The sequence below is a fragment of the Schistocerca piceifrons genome, chromosome 2, assembly GCF_021461385.2.
Source record: "Schistocerca piceifrons isolate TAMUIC-IGC-003096 chromosome 2, iqSchPice1.1, whole genome shotgun sequence".
Lineage (NCBI taxonomy): Eukaryota > Metazoa > Arthropoda > Insecta > Orthoptera > Acrididae > Schistocerca > Schistocerca piceifrons.
Window position 1 is genome coordinate 553,677,601 of NC_060139.1, and position 21,351 is coordinate 553,698,951.

A 21,351-nucleotide genomic window follows, 5' to 3' on the forward strand; every position below is an offset into this window, starting at 1 on the left:
CTTGATTTTATTGGATTGGATTGTTTTGGGGGAAGAGACCAAACAGCGATGTCATCGGTCTCATAGGATTAGGGAAGCACGGGGAAGAAAGTCGGCCGTGCCCTTTCAAAGGAACCATCCCGGCATTTGCCTGGAGCGACTTAGGGAAATCACGGAAAACCTAAATCAGGATGGCCGGACGCGGGATTGAACCGTCGTCCTCCCGAATGCGAGTCCAGTATGCTAACCACTGCGCCACCTCGCTCGGTCGAAGATTTTATTGGCGAGAGTAATGTTTTATTGTGGAGGCTGTCCGGTAATCAAGTATTTATTATGGAGTCGTAACTGAATTTGAGATCACACAGCGACCTAGGTTACTGTGCAGATTCTAACTAGTGCTCCAGTGCTACAAAGCCAGAAATGAGTGCTGCAGTGATTGATTTGGTTTATGTGGTTAGTACACTCTAATACATTCGAGTGCTCGTTGTGCTGATTTGTGGGATTTCCACACATTGGGATGATGTAGCAATGCGTTGTTGGTATAAAGCAGTGGAATGTTATTTCACTTTGAGCCATAGTGACACAATTTACTATATTTGATACTGAAGTGTCAATGGGGAATTTCGGAATGTGACTACTTATTGGTCGTACAGTGGCGATTGACCGTAAACTGTCTAGATCTTTCCCGTAACTATAAATAGTAATTCCTTGGAGCCTTATCACTGGAACATTACTGCACTGTAATTGCTTTAGTTTGCTTAAGTGGTAAGTAACCGTTCACATCGGTACAGATAGTGACTCGTGATTTGCCAACAGCTGGAGAGGTTTAAATTTTGCTTTGATTGTATAACTTCAGGTCTTAAAGTGGAGGTGGCACATAAGTTTTCTCTTTGTAATTTTTGCGAATGTTAAATTGCTTCACCGGGGGATACGTTTGTACTGGCGCTCGACCATTACCGTCAACTTATTATGTATGAGAAAACTTAAATGAAGCTACGGTGCGCAGGAAGAAAATAAAGACGTTCTGACCTTTATTTAAAGAGAAAGAAAGTTTTTCCCAAACGTAACTATTTTAAAGACTAAGGAATGAAAAAGAGATTTATATGAAATTAAATGAAAGTATGTTAAACTCTTAAAATAGTTCGCGAGGAGAAAGATATTAAGACAATTAGTCTGCAAGTAGTTAAGCGAACAGTGCCACAGTAAGTTTGAATTACGACTAGCTTGTGGTTTTATCTGATCAGAATTTCAAATGGAAAGAATAAACAATATTTAAAACAAAGGACGTTCAATCTAGTAGATAATCAATATCGAAAGATATACTTCATGCTAAATTATTTTTGAAAAGAAAAATGAAATACAATCGAAAATAAAATTCTTATTCTATACCGAAATAAAACAGAGCGAAACGTTGTCGAGAAAAATTGCATAGTTGCCTAAGGGTTTAGTTATGTTTTAGGTATGAAATGCCTGGAGTTTATAAATAATCTGAGGGGACCCTGCACCATAACGTAATACAATTTACAGTTCAGTGGAAGAAACTGACTAGCGGTAGTTCTGCTTTGAATCAATTATCTTTGAGTGATAAGCGATATGATGATAAAGCCCTAAAGCATCAAGTATTTTCATCTGCACATGCATGTACACTCTCCTTTTACTTTTGACCACTACGAATTACTGTAGGAGCACGGGAAACGTTTTATTCAGCAAACTGCGTGTATTGTGGGTTTGCGATTCGTCATGGAACTACACTCCCGGCGTTGTCACGAAATATGATGAATCGAAGCCGTATCGAGTGCGGCATATTCGACAGCCATCTGTCGGGAGAGCATGTCCCTCCCGGGAATTAATGCAATGCAGGAAGTCTTTTGTAGCAACAAATTATTTGCACTTGAAGAAAAAGCTGTTCATTTTCCCGTCGGAGTGCGTACAGGCACGGTATTATTGGGAAGCACTGAAATAGATCTCGCTGTTAGATTCATTAACAGTAAATTTAAGATTTACGGGGTGGTTATAATAAATTTCAATTGGTTACAAAGGTGCTGTGTGAACTGCAGGTATTGTAAGGTGCAAAACATGGTAGATATTCTAATGCGTTAACGCAGAGTCGGTTTACCATGCAATTATTTTATGACATCCAAACATGATAGATATTCTAATATGTTAAGGCAGAACCGGTTTGAGCTGGAAAAAAATAGTTCCAGCTTTGGCCACCAGGTACAAATCAGGCGTTGTGAAAGTAAGAAAGACGTACAGAAATGTTTCCATATGTACTGGATTAGGAACGGGACCCTAGGAACGGGACGTGGGCAGAAAAGGTCAGACAATGGAGAAGGGCATGATGTTGTGGCTCCGTAAACCTTCCCGGCGCCTAGTTGATGATATTCATATCGGGTCTCCAGCCGGAACGTAAAGTCATCTTGACGAAATATTTCGGCGTCCATCTGGCCGTAAGTCGTCTCACTAACTCGTCGGAACTGTAATCAAACCGCAGCGGCGGCTGCTTTATACACCGCCTGTAGGTCCACCACACGTGCGCGAACGTGAACTGAACGTCTAGCAAAGCACAACAGCGCTCCGGTAGTGAAAACACGGGGAAACCAAAAATCGATGTCAAACACTGTTGACACCTTTTGATGACGGTAATAAAGACTGTTGTTTTTTTATGTCAAACACGACAGGGTTCCAGCTTCTACTTAAAGGATTACCCTTTAGCCTTGTTTCTAATATTGTCAGAAGGCTGATCTAGGAAACGATTCAGAGCATCTCTCCCATGTGGGCACGCCATAAACTTATCATTTCAATTGTCTGCATCCCAATATCAAGTTCACGATGGAAAACTTCCGTTTTTAGATGTCATGGTCTACAGGATGGATGATGGGACGTTAGGGCATAATATTTATCGTAATCTCACCTATACGGACCGATCTCTTCATGCATCAAGTTGTCATCCATCGTTGTCAATGCAATGGTAAAAAGAGCTTATGCCATCTCAGATGCAGATAGTTTGATGCAAGAATAGGATCATCTCAAAGCAGTGTTCAAGCAGAATGCTTGTCGCGCCAACCAGATCAGCCGTGATTTACAGACGGGACACAATCTAATTGGTAGTGCTTCTACCTTCGCGGTAAGCATATCAAATGGTTCAAATGGCTCTGAGCACTATGCGACTTAACTTCTGAGGTCATCAGTCGCCTAGAACTTAGAACTAATTAAACCTAACGAACCTAAGGACATCACACACATCCATGCCCGAGGCAGGATTCGAACCTGCGACCGTAGCTGTCCCTCGGCTCCATAGTGTAGCGCCTAGAACCGCGCGGCCAGTCTGGCCGGCGTAAGCATATCTTCAAAAATAAGAAGAACTTTAAAGAGATTTGATATTAAAAGTGTATTCCGTCCACCAGCTAAGACTAGCGCGCTGCATGGTTCGGTGAAGAATGATTTCGATTTGAGGAAGCCCGATGCCTACAAAATTCCCTGTCATTGCGAGAGAGCCTATAGTGAACAGACGATTCGTACGGTCCAGTAACGGTGCGTGGGGCACCATCGACATGCCCGTTTATTTCAGCCAGGAAAATCTGCATTTGCGGATCATTGTCTTACTGAAGGCCATAAAATGTTGTATCATGAGACACAAGTGGTTGCCCCTGTGTCGCGGTATTGGGGCTGTGTGGTGAATGAAGCCATTGAAACCCGGCTATCTGAAAATATATAAACATAGATAAGGGATATCCTTTAAGTAAAAGTAATAATCCTCTTTTGTTTGACATTACAAAACGACGGGCTTTGTGTCGGTCATCAAAAGGGGTCAACAATGTTTGATATCGATTTATCGTTTACGCGAGTTTTCACCACGGGTGCGCTGCAGTGCTTTGCGCTAGAGTGCAATTACGTTCGTATGCGAACTCTGGACCTAGAGGCGGTGAATTAAAGGGGCCGCCGCCACGGTTTGATTTCCATTCCGACTAGTTAGTGTGACGGCTTACGCACCTGAAGATGGCGGCCAGGTGGACAGCCGAAATATTGTGTCAAGATGATGTTATGTTCCGGCTGAAGACCTGGTATGGATATCAAGGCATAATGTTGGTTTTATTATTAACCACAGTCTACACAATTGTTTCATTATGAGCACCAGAGACGTGGAGGAGATGCTACATCCATAAAATTACGTGATCAACAGTTGCTCACAGTAGTTCCTGTGGCATTTGAGCGACGTGTTGGTAGACATCAGATCAGATAGAGGCTGAACGTCTCCTTGGTTAACGCGTTCTTTTAGATATTCGCAGAGCCAAAAGTCACATGGGTACAGATTAGGCAACTTTACTGACCATGAATCTGCAAAAACCTCTCGAGATAACATGTTCGTGTATGACTGCATTAAGAAGGTCTTCCACTGGGCGAGCGACATGAGGTTTTGCCCTGTCTTGAATGAAAACAGTGGTTTACACACAGTTTCTCTCATTCACGACAGCAATTACATGCTATACAGGAAAGTCTCGATAAAGTGCAGACGGCATGGTACACAAGACAGGCCCCCTGAGTGTATTCTCTTCTAAAAGAACGAACCGAGAATAAAGGTGATCGTGAATCCACAACACAGAGTCACATACGGTGAGTGCAATCACTCTGTAATGAAAATGAACCTCGTCACTCTACAGAATATTGCACTGCCACAAATTATCAATTTTGACCCATGACAGAAACCAAAGAGCAAATTCAAAATGTTGCTGCGGATAAAGAGGTATCATTTACAGCACCGTCAGGATCTTGTATGGGTACCAGTATAATATAGACCGTAAAACGTTTCTTACTATTGACCATGAGATCGACAGTTCTCTTGGCACTCCAAGAGCACTAGTACTAGCAACAGCAACGTCGTTAAACAATTTACAACGAGATAGCATACCTTCGTCTTCTAGGTGCCACACCAAGTTCACCCGTGTTTTTGAATATCATTATTATCTTCCTTAATGACAAGAGCCTCCCCTCAGACCTTCCAGTCAGCGATGCTCTCTCAGTGCAGCACCAGAACTGCTGCCGTTCACAGAAAACAGTTTCACTAACAACGCGTGGCCCCTCTTCTAGACATCCATACTGTTCACTCACATTACGGCTTGTCCAATGAAAGCGTGGATGAGATACCGTCATACACTCACTGTACAGCGCCAGATTAGCGCCTGATGCCTAAAATGGGAATTAATTTGTTTCCAGCGTAAATAGGTTGCGCCTTAACGTATTATCATATCTACCAAGATTCACAGCCTGACGATAATTACAACACGCACTGCACCTTAGTGAATAGCTAGCATCCGATAATATCAGCATTAGTAAGCAAGAATAAAGCTGTCTCTGACTATTTTACATGAGCTTGAATTGTTCAAAGATGCCTAAGCTCTGATGTAATATTACGCGGAATTTTACGAAGGACAAAAACAGAGAAACGTTTTGCTGATTATACTGCCAGAAAAAAACATTAGTACACCGATTTAGTGGTTTTCAGTTCATTCACGATTTATTGTTGCAACTGTCCACATGGAGTACATGTAATGATTACACTCACAGACCAATAACACAAGCGGTTCTGCGGTACCAGGTAGCCTACCAAGCCATCCTGAAACACCCACATTAGTCCGTGATGTAGCCTCCATGTGCAGTAGTGCATGCGCTGACTCTCGCATCCAGTCGACCGGACAGTTAGCGAATACTGTCCTGTGATACGTAATGCCACACCTGTTCGACCTGTTCACGTAGTTCTGTAAGGGCTGTTGGTTGACGAGTCAAACACGTCAGTTAGCGCCCACCATATCCCATACACGCTCAACTGGAGGCAAGTCCGGAGATCACTCTGGACAGAAAACTTGCTTCACGTCTCGCACAGCACGTTGAATTTCACACGCAGTGTGTGGGTGAGCATTATCCTGTTGGAACAACACATCACATCACTGTTGCAAGAACGGCAAAAGAATGGGTCTAACTACATTCTGCATTTACCGAGCGCTGGTTAGCGACCGTTCGAGAAACACCAAAGGTGAACGAGAGTTATAGCTTATAGCACCCTAGACCATAAGGCCTGGGAGGGAGCCAGTGTATCTTGGACAAACGAACACTACGAGATAGCGCTCACCAGGCCTATGCCGTACGCGGAAGCGACCATCACTCGCGTGCAGGCAGAGTCTGCTTTCATTTCTGAAGACCAAGGCGAGCCATTCAGTCTTCCAAATGATCCTCTGGCGGCACCCGCCGTGCACATCGATACTGTGGCTTGAGTGGAAGTCGGACTAGAGGTGTGCGTACCTTTAGTCTGACTGCTAAAAACCGGTTTGCAACAGTTCGAGTTTACACGTCTGGGCTCACGCGACCTCTTATCTGTGCTGTGGTTACTGTATGATCTGCCACTTCTGCCCTTACAATACAACGACCCTGGTGGGCGTTATCCACAGACTCGTCAACGGATACGAGAATGTTCACTTGAGCACTGATACCAGCACTGCTGCACAACAGACGCAGCTCGTCGACTTTGTGTAGAAATTCTTAGGAAGGATAATTCCGTTACTCGTAAGGTCACAATTTGGCCCCTTTCAACTTGGCTCAGTTAGCTGTAGGAAGTTGAGGTGCATCTCCCTGGTATGGTCGCCTGCTTATTTCAGAATTTTGTATCACACTGAGCTTTCCCTATTAAAAGGTAAACAGCTGGCGCTCTGTTAGCTATGTCACTATGCTATCTGTTAGCGGACGACGTTGAAACCATTATCATCACATCTCCCATCGTCCATCTACATCTACATCTGCATGGTTACTCTGCAATTCACACTTAAGTGCCTGGCAGAGGGTTCATCGAACCATTTTCATACTACTTCTCTATCACTCCACTCTCGAATGGCGCGTGGGAAAAAGGAACACCTAAATCTTCCGGTTTGAGCTCTGATTTCCCTTATTTTGTTATGACGATTATTTCTCCCTACGTAGGTGGATGTCAACAAAATATTTTCTCATTTGGAAGAGAAAGTTGGTGATTGAAATTTCGTAAATAGATTTCGCCGCAAAGAAAACCGCCTTTGTTTCAGTGAATGCCACCACAACTCGCGTATCACATCAGTGGCACTCTCACCCCTATTGCACGATAACACGAAACGAGCTGCCCTTCTTTGCACTTTTTCGATGTCCTCTGTCTATACTACCTGGTAAGTATCCCACACGGCGTAAGAATATTCCAGCAGAGGACGGACAAGTGTAATGTAGGCCGTCTCTTTAGTGGGTTTGTCGCAACTTCTAAGCCTTCTGCCAACAAAGCGCAGTCTTTGTTTCGCCTTCTCTACAGTATTATCTACGTGGTCTTTCCAGTTTAAGTTGCTCGTAATTGTAATTCCTGGGTATTTAGTCGAATTGACAGACGTTAGATTTGTGCGATTTATTATATACCCAAAACTTATCGGATTTCTTTTAGTACCCATGTGGGTGACCTCACACTTTTCTTTGTTTAGCGCCAACTGCCACTTTTCGTATCATACAGAAAGTCTCTCTAGATCATTTTGTAATTGTAATTGATCGTCTGATGATTTAACTAGACGGTAAATTACAGCGTCTCTCCAAACAATGTAAGGGAGTTGCTCAAATTATCACCTAGATCATTTATGCTTATCAGGAACAGCAGAGGGCCTATGACACTACCTTGAGAAACGCGAGATGTCACTTCTGTTCTACTCGATGATTTACCGTCTATCACTACGATCTGTGACCTCTATGACAGGAGATCACGAATCCAGTCACACAACTCAGACGATACTCCATATGTATCAATTTGATTAATAGTCGCTTATGAGGATCGGTATCAAAAGCCTTCTGGAAATCTAGGAATATGGAATCGATCTCAGATGCCTTGCCGACAGCACTCAATACTTCCTGGGAATAAAGAGGTAGCTGTGTTGCACAAGAACGATATTTTCTGAATCCGTGTTGGTTATGTATCAACAAGTCATTTTCTTCAAGGTGATTCATAATGTTCGAGTATAGCATATGCTCCAAAATCCCACTGAAAATTGAGGTCACTGATATTGGTCTGCAATTCAATGCACAGACTCCGTCTTCCGGCCAAAAGTGGCCCTTCGGGACCCTCCGACCGCCGTTTCATCCTCAGCTAAGGATGCGGACAGAAGGGGCGTGTGGTCAGCACACCACTCTCCCAGTCGTTACGATGGTTTTCTTTGACCGGAGCCGCTACTATTCGGTCGAGTAGCACCTCAACTGGCATCACGAGGCTGAGTACACCCCGAAAACTGGCAACAGCGGATGGCGGCCGAGATGGTCACCCATGTAAGTGCCGGCCACGCCCGACAGCGCCCAACTTTGGTGATCTGACGGGAACCGGTGTATCCACTGCGGCAAGAACGTTGCTTTAATGCAATCGCTCACTCATATTTCCTTTCTTGAGTATTGGTGTGACGTGTGCTACTTTCCAGTCATTAGGAACAGATCTTCCGTCAAGTGAGCGGTTGTATATGATTGCTAAGAATGGCCCTATTGTGTCTGCATACTCTGAAAGGAATGTGGCTGGTATACCATCTGCACCGGAATACTTAACTTTTTTAAGTGATTAGAGTTGTTTCGCAACACCCAAGATATATACTTTTATGTCACTGATGGTAACAGCGGTTCTGGTTTCGAATTCTGGAAAATTTGCTTCGTCTTCTTTCGCGGAAGAATAACGGAAAACTGTATTTGGTAATGCCGCTTTAGTGACACCATCATCGGTAACATTTCCATCGCTATCGCGCAGTGATGGTATTGACTGTCTTTGCCACTGGTGTACTTTACATACGACCAGAATCTCTTTGGCTTTTCTACTATATTTTGAGACAATGTTTTATTGTGGAAACTAATAAAAGCATGTGGCGTCATCGGATCAAAATCGACGTCGTCTTTCCTAGTATATTAACATTTTTCCCGGAAGTGTACAATTTCGGTCTTCATAAGAAGTGAACTGCAAAAATAAGCAAACTACAATAAGGTAATTTCACTAATAGATGAGAAAAAGATTTATTAAACGGTAGACTTGCGAAACCGAACTGCAAGCTCATGTGAGACCAGACAATGTGAAGAGAGAGTGAAGTGAATGCAGTGCATGGCAGAGGGACGAGAGAAGGGGAGAGACTCGCCTGCGGTGGGACGGTGATGCCCGCGAGCGAGAGCAGGCCCAGCAGGATGATGGGCATCCAGCAGGCGGCGTCGGTGGCCACGATGAGCGTCATGCGGCGCGCCATTGTGGCCGAGTCGGGCCGCTTGTGCTGCTGCTGGACGGCGCGCTGCGTGGTGCGCGCCACTGCGTACATCCACACGTAGCCCAGCGCGATCACCGAGAACGACGCCAGGTTCAGGACTGCAACAGCGCCAGCACGTCACGCTCTCCTCCAACATTCCATTCTCCACTGTGCGTCTGATACCTGCACATACACTGATCAGCCACAACATTACGACCATCGACCTATCATCGATACAAACCCGCACAGACGATAGCAACATCACCTGGAGACTAAAGACTGATAATCAGATACATGCAAGATGCGTGTACACTTGTTCTCATACATTAAGGATAATTTTGATACCTGGTGAAACAACGCTCTGGTCGGCAGTTTGCGGGTTTAAATAACCTCGGGGTATGACCATGCGGTGCATCTGACCTGCGGTCGTCGCACGGTGGCGCTGGCAGCAGTCCACATACGCAGATGTGTGTTGGTGCGTGTCAGAGTACGGTGCAGCGAGTAAGTGTGCAGACGTTTCCAGACGTGCTAGTGGTGACTGTGTGTTGAAAATTGCTCAAAGAACACATATTGATGACGCTATGAGGGGTAGAATACTAGGGCGACTGGAGGCTGGACAAACAAAGCAGGTCAAAGCACAGGCCCTCCGTGTGCCACAAAGTGTGATGTCACGATTATGGAAACGATTCCAGCACACAGGAAACGTGCCCAGGTGCTACAGTACCTGACTCCCACAGTGTACAACACTACAAGAAGACCGATATCTCACCATCAGTGCCCGCAGACGGCCACGGAGTACTGCAGGTGGCCTTGCTCGGGACCTTACCGCAGCCACTGGAACAGCTGTCTCCAAACACACAGTCTACAGGCCTACTGAACAGACATGGTTTATTCGCCCGGAGACCTGCAAGGTGCATTCCACTGACCCCTTGTTACAGTGGAGTCCGTAAGCTTGGTGTCAAGAACACAGTACATGGTCATTGGAACAGTGGTCCCAGGTTATGTTCACAGACGAGTCCAGGTATAGTCTGAACAGTGATTCTCGCCGAGTTTTCATCTGGCGTGATCCAGGAACCAGACCAACCCCTTAATGTCCTTGAAAGGGACCTGTATGGAGGTCGTGGTTTGATGGTGTGGGGTGGAATCGTGATTGGTTCACGTACACCCCTCCATGACAGAGTAACCATAACAGGTCAAGTGTATCGGGACGTAATTTTGCACCAGTATGTCCGCCTTTTCAGGGGTGCAGTGGGTCCCACCTTCCTCCTAACGGATGATAACGCACGGCCCCAAAGACTTTCCATCGTGTAGGAGTACCTTGAAACAGAAGATGTCAGTGGAATGGAGTGGCCTGCCTGCTCTCCAGACCTAAACCCCATCGAGCACGTCTGGGATACTCTCGGTCGACGTATCCCTGCACGTCTTCAAAACCCCCGGGGACACTTCAGGAGCTCCGACCGGCACTGGTGAAAGAATGGGAAGCTATATCCCTGCAGCTGCTCGACCACCTGATCCAGAGTATGCCAACCCGTTGTGCAGCCTGTTTAGGTGTGCACGGTGATCGTATCCCACATAATGCGCAGGAAACAGTGGAGTTCTTGGAGTTCTGTAGCACATGTGTCGCGGGACGGTTTCCTCAACATATCACCAATATCGTAGACTGATCTGGATCGTGTGTGTTCACTATGTGCCTATGCTATTAGCGTCAGTTTTGTATAGTGCCACGTTGTGTGGCACCACATTCTGCGATTATCCTTAATATATGAGCATGAGTGTAGTATCAGTGAGCGTGCTGTCCTTGTGCAGAACGGGGAACCAGCGAGATCTATCTGAGTCTGACACAGGGTAGGTTGTGATGGCCTGGAGACCTGAAACGAGCATTTCGGAAACTGCACGACTGGTCGGGTGTTTGTGGAGTGCTGTGGCAAGTATCAGCAACAAGCGGTGAAACCATGACCAGACGTTGTGGTATTGCACGTCTATCCCTCTTTACAGATGTCGGGCTTCGTAGGCTGAGCAGTCTCGTAGAAAAGGGTAAACAGCGAACTGTGGTGGAGCAGACATCAGACTTTAATGCTGGGTATAGAACAAATGTGTCAGTACACCCAGTGCCCCAAATACTCCTAATGATAGGCATCTGCAGCCGACGACCCATGCATGTGCCAGTGTTACCACCACGACATCGGCAACTACTAGTGAAATGGGTACGTGACCATCGGCACTGGACGTTGGCGCGGTGGCAGAGCGTTGCATGGTGTTATGAATCCCGATATCTTCTTCATCATGCCCATGGGAGAGCAGGAATCCGTCGTCTTCCAGTGGAACAGCTCCTTAACACACGTTCTGCGGGACGCAGACAAGCTGATAGTAGCTCCATTATGCTCTGGGGAACATTCACGTGGCCATACACCAGTCCAGTAGACTTCGTGCATTGAACCATGACGGCTAAGGAGTTGCAGACTTACGTACAGCCCTTCTGGCGATTATGTTTCCCGACGGCAGTGGCACTTTTCTCCAAGATAATGCGCCATGTCTCAAGGCCAGGAGTGTGATGGAGTGATTCGAGAAACACAATGGCGAGTTGTCGTCCTGCCTCCACCAACTCGCCAGATCTGGACCCAATGGAACACACCTGGGATGTGATTGAACGAGCATCATAGCAGCCTCCCTGGAATTTATGGGTATTAGGTGAATTGTTTGCGTATATGTGGTGCCAACTCCCTCCAGCAACCTATCAAGACCTCATTTCTTCTATGCCAATACGCATCCCGCTGTTATCCCTCCCTACATTGGACATAACGGCTATTAGGAAGTTGGTCATAATGGTCTGGCTGATCATTGCACATTACCTCATCAAGACTATCAAGACACTCCTACGTAATGTGGTACTGACTACTAAACCTCATACAAGGTGGACTCGCCAGTATAAAAGGAGATGGCGAGTGTTGTGTTGTCAATTGAGATAAAACAACAGGAAAGTGGGTCACTCAGGAGAGATCAGTTACATTAAACGTGGCGTAGTCATTTGATGTCACCTGAGTAACAGATCCCTCAGGCTCAATTCCATCCTTCCAAAGTTGCTGAAGGTGACTGTTGTTGATGTGATTGTGAAGTAGAAACTCGAACGAGCAACTACATCTAAACCAAAATCGGAGACAGTAGAGCATTCCGGACGGTGGTTGTAAAAAAATCTTTTGAAATCAGCTACAAGAATCATTCATCAGTTCCAAAGTGTCACCAACATCCGTGCTAGCACAGTCACTATGCTTGGAGAGTTAAAAATAATGGGGTACTAAGGTCGACTAGCTCCTCATGGCTCATACATTTTAGGAGCTTACGCTAAACGATGCTTGAGATAATCTAAAGAGCGACGCTGGTAGATCGGAAACAACTGATTTGGGGTGATGAAGGGTTTTTTGGCACTGCCCAGTGAGGTTCAGAGAAGGTGGTGTTTCCGGATACGGGTGTTTCTCGTAACTAGGATGTGGACCCTTATTCTACTTAAAAAAATATGAAATGATGATACAACTATACTTGTATAGATTTTATACATTGTGTACTCTGTACAACAGACGAACACTTCAGAGTCGATCACTGAATCCGTCAACATATAGAAGCATCTGTGACGCAATGCTTTGCAGACAACAACATTTCTGAAATAGACTGACCTGCGCATATTCCTGACCTAAACCAATGGAACACTTTTGGAGTGAGTCAGTGCATCAACTTCATTCCAGGCCCCAGCATGCAACATTACTACCTCCTCTCATTTCGGTTCTTAAGGTCGAATGCTCTGCCATTCCTCCACAGACATTCAGTCACCTCATAGAAAGAGGACCCAGCAGCTTTCATTCCGTCATAAAGACGGAGATTGGAAACGGTCCATATTAATGTCTAGTAAATTGTGTCGGGATACTTTTGATCCTCTACGACGACTACTTTTACATGTATCTCATCTGTCTGTCCACTGCAGCATCAAACATTTCCACTTTGCCTTGTAATCAAAACATTTATGCTGTCCAACTTGGGTCCTGTACACGAGCACCACATACGTTGAAACGACCAATGAAGTGCCAACCACTTCATACCAACAATCCCTCCATCCATCCCAATCTCTGATTTTGATTGGAGTCATGAGGGCTACCATGAACTCCTCATCTGTCCTAACCTTTTCACCTCAGACTAGCACTTGCAACCTACGTCCACATTATTTGCTGGATGTATTCCAAACTCTGTACTACTCTACAGTTTTTTCTTTCTGCAGGTCTCTCAACAAGTACCATGAAAGTCATTCGCAGATGTCTTAACAGAAATCCTATTATACTGTACCTGTTCTTGTCAAAGTTTTCTATACAATCCTTTACCCGCCGACTCTGCAGAAAACATTCACATTCCTTACTTAAGTGTCCACCTACTTTTCAACGTTCTTCTACAGCACCGCATCTCAAAAGCTTCCTTTCTCTTCTGTTCCGGTTTTACCGCAGTCCATGTTTCAGTACCATACAATTCTGTGCTCCAAATGTACATTCTCATAAATTTCTTGCTCAAAATAAGGCTTATGTTAGGTGTTCGTAGACTTCTCTTGAAAAGGAATACCCTCTTTGCTAGTACTAGTCTGCTTTTGATCTCCTTCTTGCTCTGTCCATCATGCGTTATTTTGCTGCCTACGTATCAAATGGTTCAAATGGCTCTGAGCACTATGGGACTTAACTGCTGAGGTCATCAGTCCCCTAGAACTTAGAACTACTTAAAACTAACTAACATAAGGACATCACACACATCCATGCCCGAGGCAGGATTCGAACCTGCGACCGTAGCGGTCGCGCGGCTTCAGACTGTAGCGCCTAGAACCGCTCGGCCACCCCGGCCGGCCCTAGGTAGCAGAATTCCTTAATATCGTCTACTTCGTGACTGTCAAATCCACTATTAAGTTTCTCGCGTTTGTCACATCTACTAATTCTCATTACTTCTTCTTCGATTTACTGTCAATCCATGTTCTGTACTCATTACATCGTGTCTTCCCATCAGCAGATTGTGTAGTTCTTCTTCACTTTCAATGATGATAGCAATGTCTTCAACGAATCTCATAATTTATACCCGTTTACCCTCAATTTTTGTCCCACTCTTAAACCTGTTCTTTATTTTCGTTTTTGCTTCTTCAGTTTGTACACTAAATAGCAGTGGCAAAAGACTATGTCCCTACCTTACACACTTTCTAATCTAAGCGCTTCGTTCTTGGTCTTCAAGCCTAATTGTTCCACCTTGTTTGTTATACATATTATACATTAAACGTCTCTCGCTATAACTTATCCTTTTGCTTTCAGAATTTAGAACATTTTACACCATTTTACATTGTCGATCGGTTTTCCAGGTCGACAGATGCTGTAAACGTATCTTCATTTTTATTTAGTCTTGCTTTCATTATCAACCGCCACGTCAGAACTGCCTCTCTGGTGCCTTTACCTTTTCTAAAGACACATTGATCATCATCTAAGGAATACTCAGTTTTCTTTTTCATTCTTTTGTATATTATTCTTGTGTGCATGAGCTGTTAAACTGATTGTCGGGAAGTTATCGCACTTGTCGACACTTCATATCTTCGGGACTGTGTGGATGATGTTTCTCCGAAAGTCAGATGGTATATCGCCAGTCTCATACATTCTACATACCGACGTAAAAACTCGTTTTTTTTGTCACTTCCCTCAATGATTTCGATGGAATGTTATTTATCCCTTCTGCTCTTCTATCACATCATGAGACAAGTAACCCCCCCTTACAGACGCTTTCAATGTATGCTTTCCACATACCCGCTCTCTCCTCCGCATTTAACAATTCAATTTCAATTAAACTCTTAATGTTACCGCCCTTGCTTTTAGTTTCACGGAAGTTGTTTTGATTTTACTATATACTGAGTCAGTCTTTCCGACATCATTCTTTCTATCTATTTCTTCACACATTTCCTGCAGCTATTTCTACTTAGCTTCCGTGCACTTCCTGTTTATTTCGTTACTAAGAGACTTTTATTTCTGCAATCCTGAATTTCCCTGCACATTTTTGAACTTCATTCGTTCGCCGGTCATCTGGAGTACTACTTTTGTTACCCCTAGTATCTTCGCAGTTACCTTCCTTCTATCCAGTTACAGTGACTGCCTTTTTTAGAGATGTCCATTCGCCTTCAACTGAATTGCCAACTGAAACTGTTGCGTCGGCTATTGTGGCAGTCAGCTTTGACACAAACAGAGGAGAAGAGCAGCGATGTCCAGTGGCGGGAATCCAAAATCATCTGTACAGAACACTTTCTAATTAGAACACTTTGTTTCTAATAAGAAAATAAACATAACTTATGTTTATGAAGTGGCTGCCTGTGCCTCCTACTGGAAAATACTTTATCCTCTATTACCACTCGCAGAACGTAGGCCATGCATCATCTTCCCGTTACTCAGTACTGATGCTCTCGAAGGAAGTCTGCGACAGAACTGGGCCGACCAGCGATGGGCAGCTAGTTAAATCATCGTTGACAGGGGGCACTGAATGCGGTCTTCCTGGAAGTGTGGCGCCGACCGCTCTTTCCATTGGCGCGAGGGTCATCTCCTTCTTGATGCCGTTTCGTGGAGCTGCGCTGAACGGTGTGCAGTCAACCATTAAGACTACTCAGAGGTATTTCTTATCGCAGTATCTACACCCTTAAAGAACTTCAGGCGTGTCTCTTCGCTCCTTAGTACTTCCGTAACTCAATTCTTGACGCATTTATTGTTATTGGCTTTTCTCTTAACTTGAGCCTACTCTTTATGATTACTAAATTGTGATCTGCGTCTTTATTCGCCGATGGGTATGCCTTACAATCCAATATCTCGTTTCGGAATCCCAGCCTGACCATGATGTAATCTAACGAGAATATTGCTATATTTTCCTGCTTTTTTCGAGTGTATCTCCTCCTCTGGTGATTTTTGAACAGAGTGTTCTCTATTAATGACTGATATTTATTGTAGAGCTCAGTCAGTCGTAATCTCCTCAACTTCCTACTACCAACCCCTTTTCTCTCATAACTCTTTCTTATAATCCCTGCCCAATAATCTCATTCCAATCCACTACGATTATTAGATTTTTACGTACCGAATTACCTTTTGATTACCCTCTGCCTCTTCATCCTTTGCCTGCAGCGTTGGCATGTATACCTGAACTATTGTTGTCAGTGCTGGTTTTCTATCGATGTTGATGAAAACAACCCTTACACTGAACCGTAAACAGTAACTCATGCTCTACCCTACCTTCCTCTTCACACGGAATCCTACACCCCTTATATCATAATCTGCTCTGTTGATATATCCTATACTCGTCTGCAAGAAGTCCTTGTCTTCATTCCATTTCATTTCACTGACCCCATTATATCTACACAGAGCCTAAGCATCTCCCTTTTCAGATTTTCTAGCTTCCCTATCTTGTTCAAACTTCTGACATTCTACGACCCTATTCGTAGAATGTTACTCTTTTGCTGTTTCTTTAGTCTTTTGCCATGGTCCATGCCTAAAGGTTGCCAAATTTTTTCAACCCACCATGTCCCAAATCTTTACCTGCAGTAACTTCAGCCGATTCTTAACCCCTGATCATGAACTGCACCATCAACATAACGTTTCCCACCATCCTTCCCATATCAGTGGAATTTTGTCTGTCTCCATCAAGTCAAACTTATTGACTGTTTCTCAGTTTCTTCACTTTCATAAATACCATAATCATATCCAAATTTCACACATGAATGATGCATTGCTACCCTGTAAACTGCACCTCCACGAAACTATTCAATTTTCCATCTGTGAAGTTTGGAAGGTAGGGGATGATGTACTGGCGGAAGTAGATCTGTGCAGAGGTGTCGTGAGTCTTACGTTGGTGGCTCAACTGTCAGAGCACTCGTCCGCGAAAGGCAGAGGTACAGAGCTCGAGTCTCGATCCGGCAGACTGTTTTAAAATTTTTATAACCAAGACATTTTGAGACAATATCTGGTTTGCCAAGTTTCAATGATAATTCGAGATATTAAAACACTCTAGAAATTTTTCTCAGTCCTGTTAAACATCGTTCCTGTGGCTATAGTTTTCCAGAAACTGTCTGTTGTACTAACGAGCTAGAAAAACGCGATTAAAAGTGGCAAGTGCCCCTATGAAAACCTACACATTAACGGAATGTCGGCAGTAATGTCACTGTACGCATGATTCACAAAACGCCGCGTGGAGTGGACGCGCGGTTAGAGGCGCCCTGTCACGAATTGCACGGCTCCTTCCGCTGGAGGTTGGAGTCCTCCCTCGGGTATGGGTGTGTGTTTGTCTTTTGCGTATGTTAGTTTAAGTAGTCTATGGTTCGATGACACATTTGAACATTTTTTTTTATTCATGAACGGTTATTTATTCACATGTATCAACTTTGAATGAGACACGGAACTTTATTATTCTGGATCTAGATTTGGATTGATATCCAGCAACTACAGTCTTTTCTAACTGACTGAATCTTTCTTGCGTGACAGAAAGTCGAAAACGGCAACGACGTCATTGATGACTCGGCATTAAGAGACGTGAAATATCGAAGTTTCCACCAGCAAATCTAAACTTGAAAATAAATGACGAAAATTTTTGTACTGAACCAGAAAGTCTATCATGACCACTATCCCGTTTGAAATAGCCACCAAACACGTTTAATACTCGCATGCGGTACTTTAACTCACAAGTAACAATGTCTGCATTTGTTTAATCTTGAAATGCCATAATGTAAAGTTTTGTGGCAGGGACTGGTAAAAAAACAAGTGATCGAATGGTTAACAAAGTAAAATCACATGTTTCCTATCGATTTTTTTCAGCAGTAGCGATATGCGTGAATCTGAAACGAGAATACATTTTGTTTTTATCCGACCGGGAACCGGACCCAGCACCTACCGCCATTGTATTCTGTCCACGAATAGGCATTAGATATCGATTGTTTGTTCACCAGTAGTGATGTGTATGCATGTTTGACTCGAAATAATGGCACCTACCGTTATTGTTGATATTTTTATGCTGGACCAGCGTTCTAACCCAGACACTTACCTTTCGTGGAGACAGAGGAATTTTCTATTGCGGGGAGAAGAAATAAATGATCGAACTATATCGTTCCGTTGGGGTCAAATACCGGGACAGAGGAGACTTCATTTCGAAATGCAGCGTCCCGACTTTAAATAGAGTAAGATCTCTGTGACCTTAAATGGGCACTGGTTCAGTTAATAAAATGAATTTTTTTAGTGAAAGAAGGTCTGCTGTTGACATTATATAATTGGTGTGACTTCCCCTTTTTTATGGTCCAACCTAAACCGGCTCTCATGGTAGTGAAGGGATATGATGTTTAATACGGGTTACGAATTTGCATTTGAATATCCTCTGGACTTGCTGTGATTCAAGTTAAGTAAGGAAAGTTAACAAATACTAGGTGTGCATCTCTTTACAAACGCTGTCAAAAGTGTGTTGTAACGAAAGGTGATTACTTTGAACGCCAGTAAAAGCATTTTGGTAGCATTTTTTTTGTCTCCGAACTGTTCAGACGCATCTTCTATTTCACTGCGCTCCGCAAGCCAGCGCTATGCTCTGATGCACGAATAGGAACACCTACGCTGCTACAACACTTCACGTTTCGCTGAGGAACAAGCAGAGAATGGAACCGAAAACTGCTAACGTTAGAATGCAAACAATTCCCAGTCTCTTCTACGTAATATACGAGGCACCTATCTCGTTAGCACCAAGAAGGCACATAGATCATTTTATGGTTTGTATAGGTAAAACAGCTTAACAAATATTAACGTCTTCTATGCAACAAGAATGACAGCCACTACAGACGTTCTACATGTTGCAAATAGTTAAGTAATCAGCTCGCAGCAATCTTGTTTCCACTTTTCTGTAATGTACTGACTATTCGTCATTTGGATATACAAGCGCTACATTCTGATTCACATGTATCTGACACGAGTTAACACCAACACAAAACAAAGACTAAAGAAAGGATGCCATTACAGTCGCGCTACGCAGATAGCAAGACAAATGTTCGCGAATCGCACGTATTGTCTCATGAAACAATGATACACACAATTTCACCTGCAAAAAGTTTGGCAACTCCGTGATAGTCGACGGACCTCCAGGACTGGAGCTGAATGATCCTGCGAAGTTCACTAGGTATTTACGTGTAGGTTTGATGAACTGTTCTGAACAATTCGTGCGTAATAAGTGACTGAGATGGAAAATTTAAGTTTTAAGGTAAGTTTCGCGAGTAAATTACAATGTGCTTCATCATTTACTTTGAGTAGACCTGCTTCTATCTGCCTTAGCCTCTGCTACAGCAATGAGAGTATGTTTACGATCTCAATGTCTCAACGGCTGTAACTGTAGTCATCGATTCAAATCCCGTCGGAACAGTATATTTAACGTGAGATGTCTTACCTCATTACTTCCATCTGTATTTTAACTGTAAAGGACCGTAACGGAATTAAGTAACGGAATGCTTCGAAACCACTGAGTTCGTATAGCAATGCAACTTACGTTATATTAAAAACAAAGCACGAAAAGTATGGCAACTCCGTGATCTCCCACTTACTTCCGAGTGTATGCTGAACTGTCCGTCTACATTAACTTGATACTTTGTTATCATCTCGATGAAGTATTCTGAATGGCTTCCATTTAAGATATGAGTCTGAGTAAGAAAAATACGTTGTTTGAACTCAAGATTGAAGTTTGGCACCTCTCTTCTAGCACGTTCTGAGAAATCTACCTGAGAAGGTACTCTGCAGCAGTGTGTTGGTGGCTTAGCGGTAATGCTCTCCGTTTCCAGTACGCTGGTGGATTTGCATATCGGTCTGTATCTCGATGGAAATACGATGTGTTTTGTAAGTCCTTTTCTAGTTTTCTTTATTCGATCTGCCAAAGGCCGGAACGAAGTTCGGTAAAGAAATCTTAAGTAAAGCTCTGCATCCCGAGCCATATCACAGCCTTGATTCAATACAGTGAAGTAACCAGAAGTATCTGATTTGGAATTACTCCAAAAGTCAGGCTCTGGAAAGACTTAAAGTGACCATTAATGACAGTAATTTACGAGTTGTTCATCATTTAGGGAACTATCATCCAAAACAAAAGTTATGAAAGCAGTGAACACACTCAGGTAAACCTGGAGATGATAAACGTATGGAGTAGCAGAGTTATATGCTTGTTCATACCTTTATTTTAGTATTTGCGTTAGAAGTGTTAAATTTTCCTTATAGGTACACATTTTGATTAGTGTGTAATATACTTGAATCATTTCACAACAGTGACTGACAAAAACAGTTTACAACATACTTTGCTAGTAATACAGATGTGGTAAAGGTATAATTCTACTGCATTTCGTGATACAGTTGTCACAAAGATTCTCAGGCCGTACGCTGCACGAGAAATTTCCACACGAGTAACTTTGCTATACATATGTCGAAATTTTGTAACATTTGCGGTAACAGGTATTAAGTTCTCACACCCTCCCACACTCGGCATCTCCAAGCGGGTCTGATGGATTCTAGCAGAATACGAGCTGTGTCACTTTCAGTCAGATTATGTTCTTCATAGTTCCAATCACAGAATTCAAAGTAAGATGACCCGTCTGTGTTTCCATCAAACACACCTGTTTCACTTTGACTCGATATATCATATTCTTTTTCCATAGAAAGTCACACAGCTACTATGAAGAGTGTTGTACTAGCCAAAAGGAGGGCAGCAGCACTGCCGTAGCTCGCTGGCAGTCGGTGCGACATCCAGGGGACACTTGGGCGCATAGGTGGCCAGTGGCCCGAGCCAGTGTCAGCTGTTGCTCTATTGGTAACGTACTCTAGAGCACGAAAGCGTTAAGAAGTGGGCACCCAGCCTAGAGGTCCGCCACGAAAATATTTGGACTATACTACCATCAAAAACGTGCCAAAAAGGGGGAACTATGTTCTACTTCCGTTAGATTTATAATTTCAGTATACAGCCGAATTGCAATATAATGCATTGACATCAGCGCGCTTCTTAGCGCCGTTTACCACGAGACCTCTAGTAGACGCAGCATTGGATGGCTATAGAAGATGAAAAAGTTTACTCTTCTAAC

The 21,351-nt window shown here is 43.7% G+C and overlaps 1 protein-coding gene across 1 annotated transcript in view; it reads right to left on the reverse strand.

The window, feature by feature from the left end:
• LOC124775580 (G-protein coupled receptor GRL101-like) overlaps positions 1 to 21,351 on the reverse strand; it is a 373,429-nt gene that overhangs the window by 77,658 nt on the left and 274,420 nt on the right. Inside the window, exon 25 of the mRNA XM_047250411.1 lies at positions 9,135 to 9,355. Within this exon, the coding sequence (XP_047106367.1) occupies positions 9,135 to 9,355 (221 nt within the window). The remainder of the gene's footprint in view (positions 1 to 9,134; positions 9,356 to 21,351) is intronic.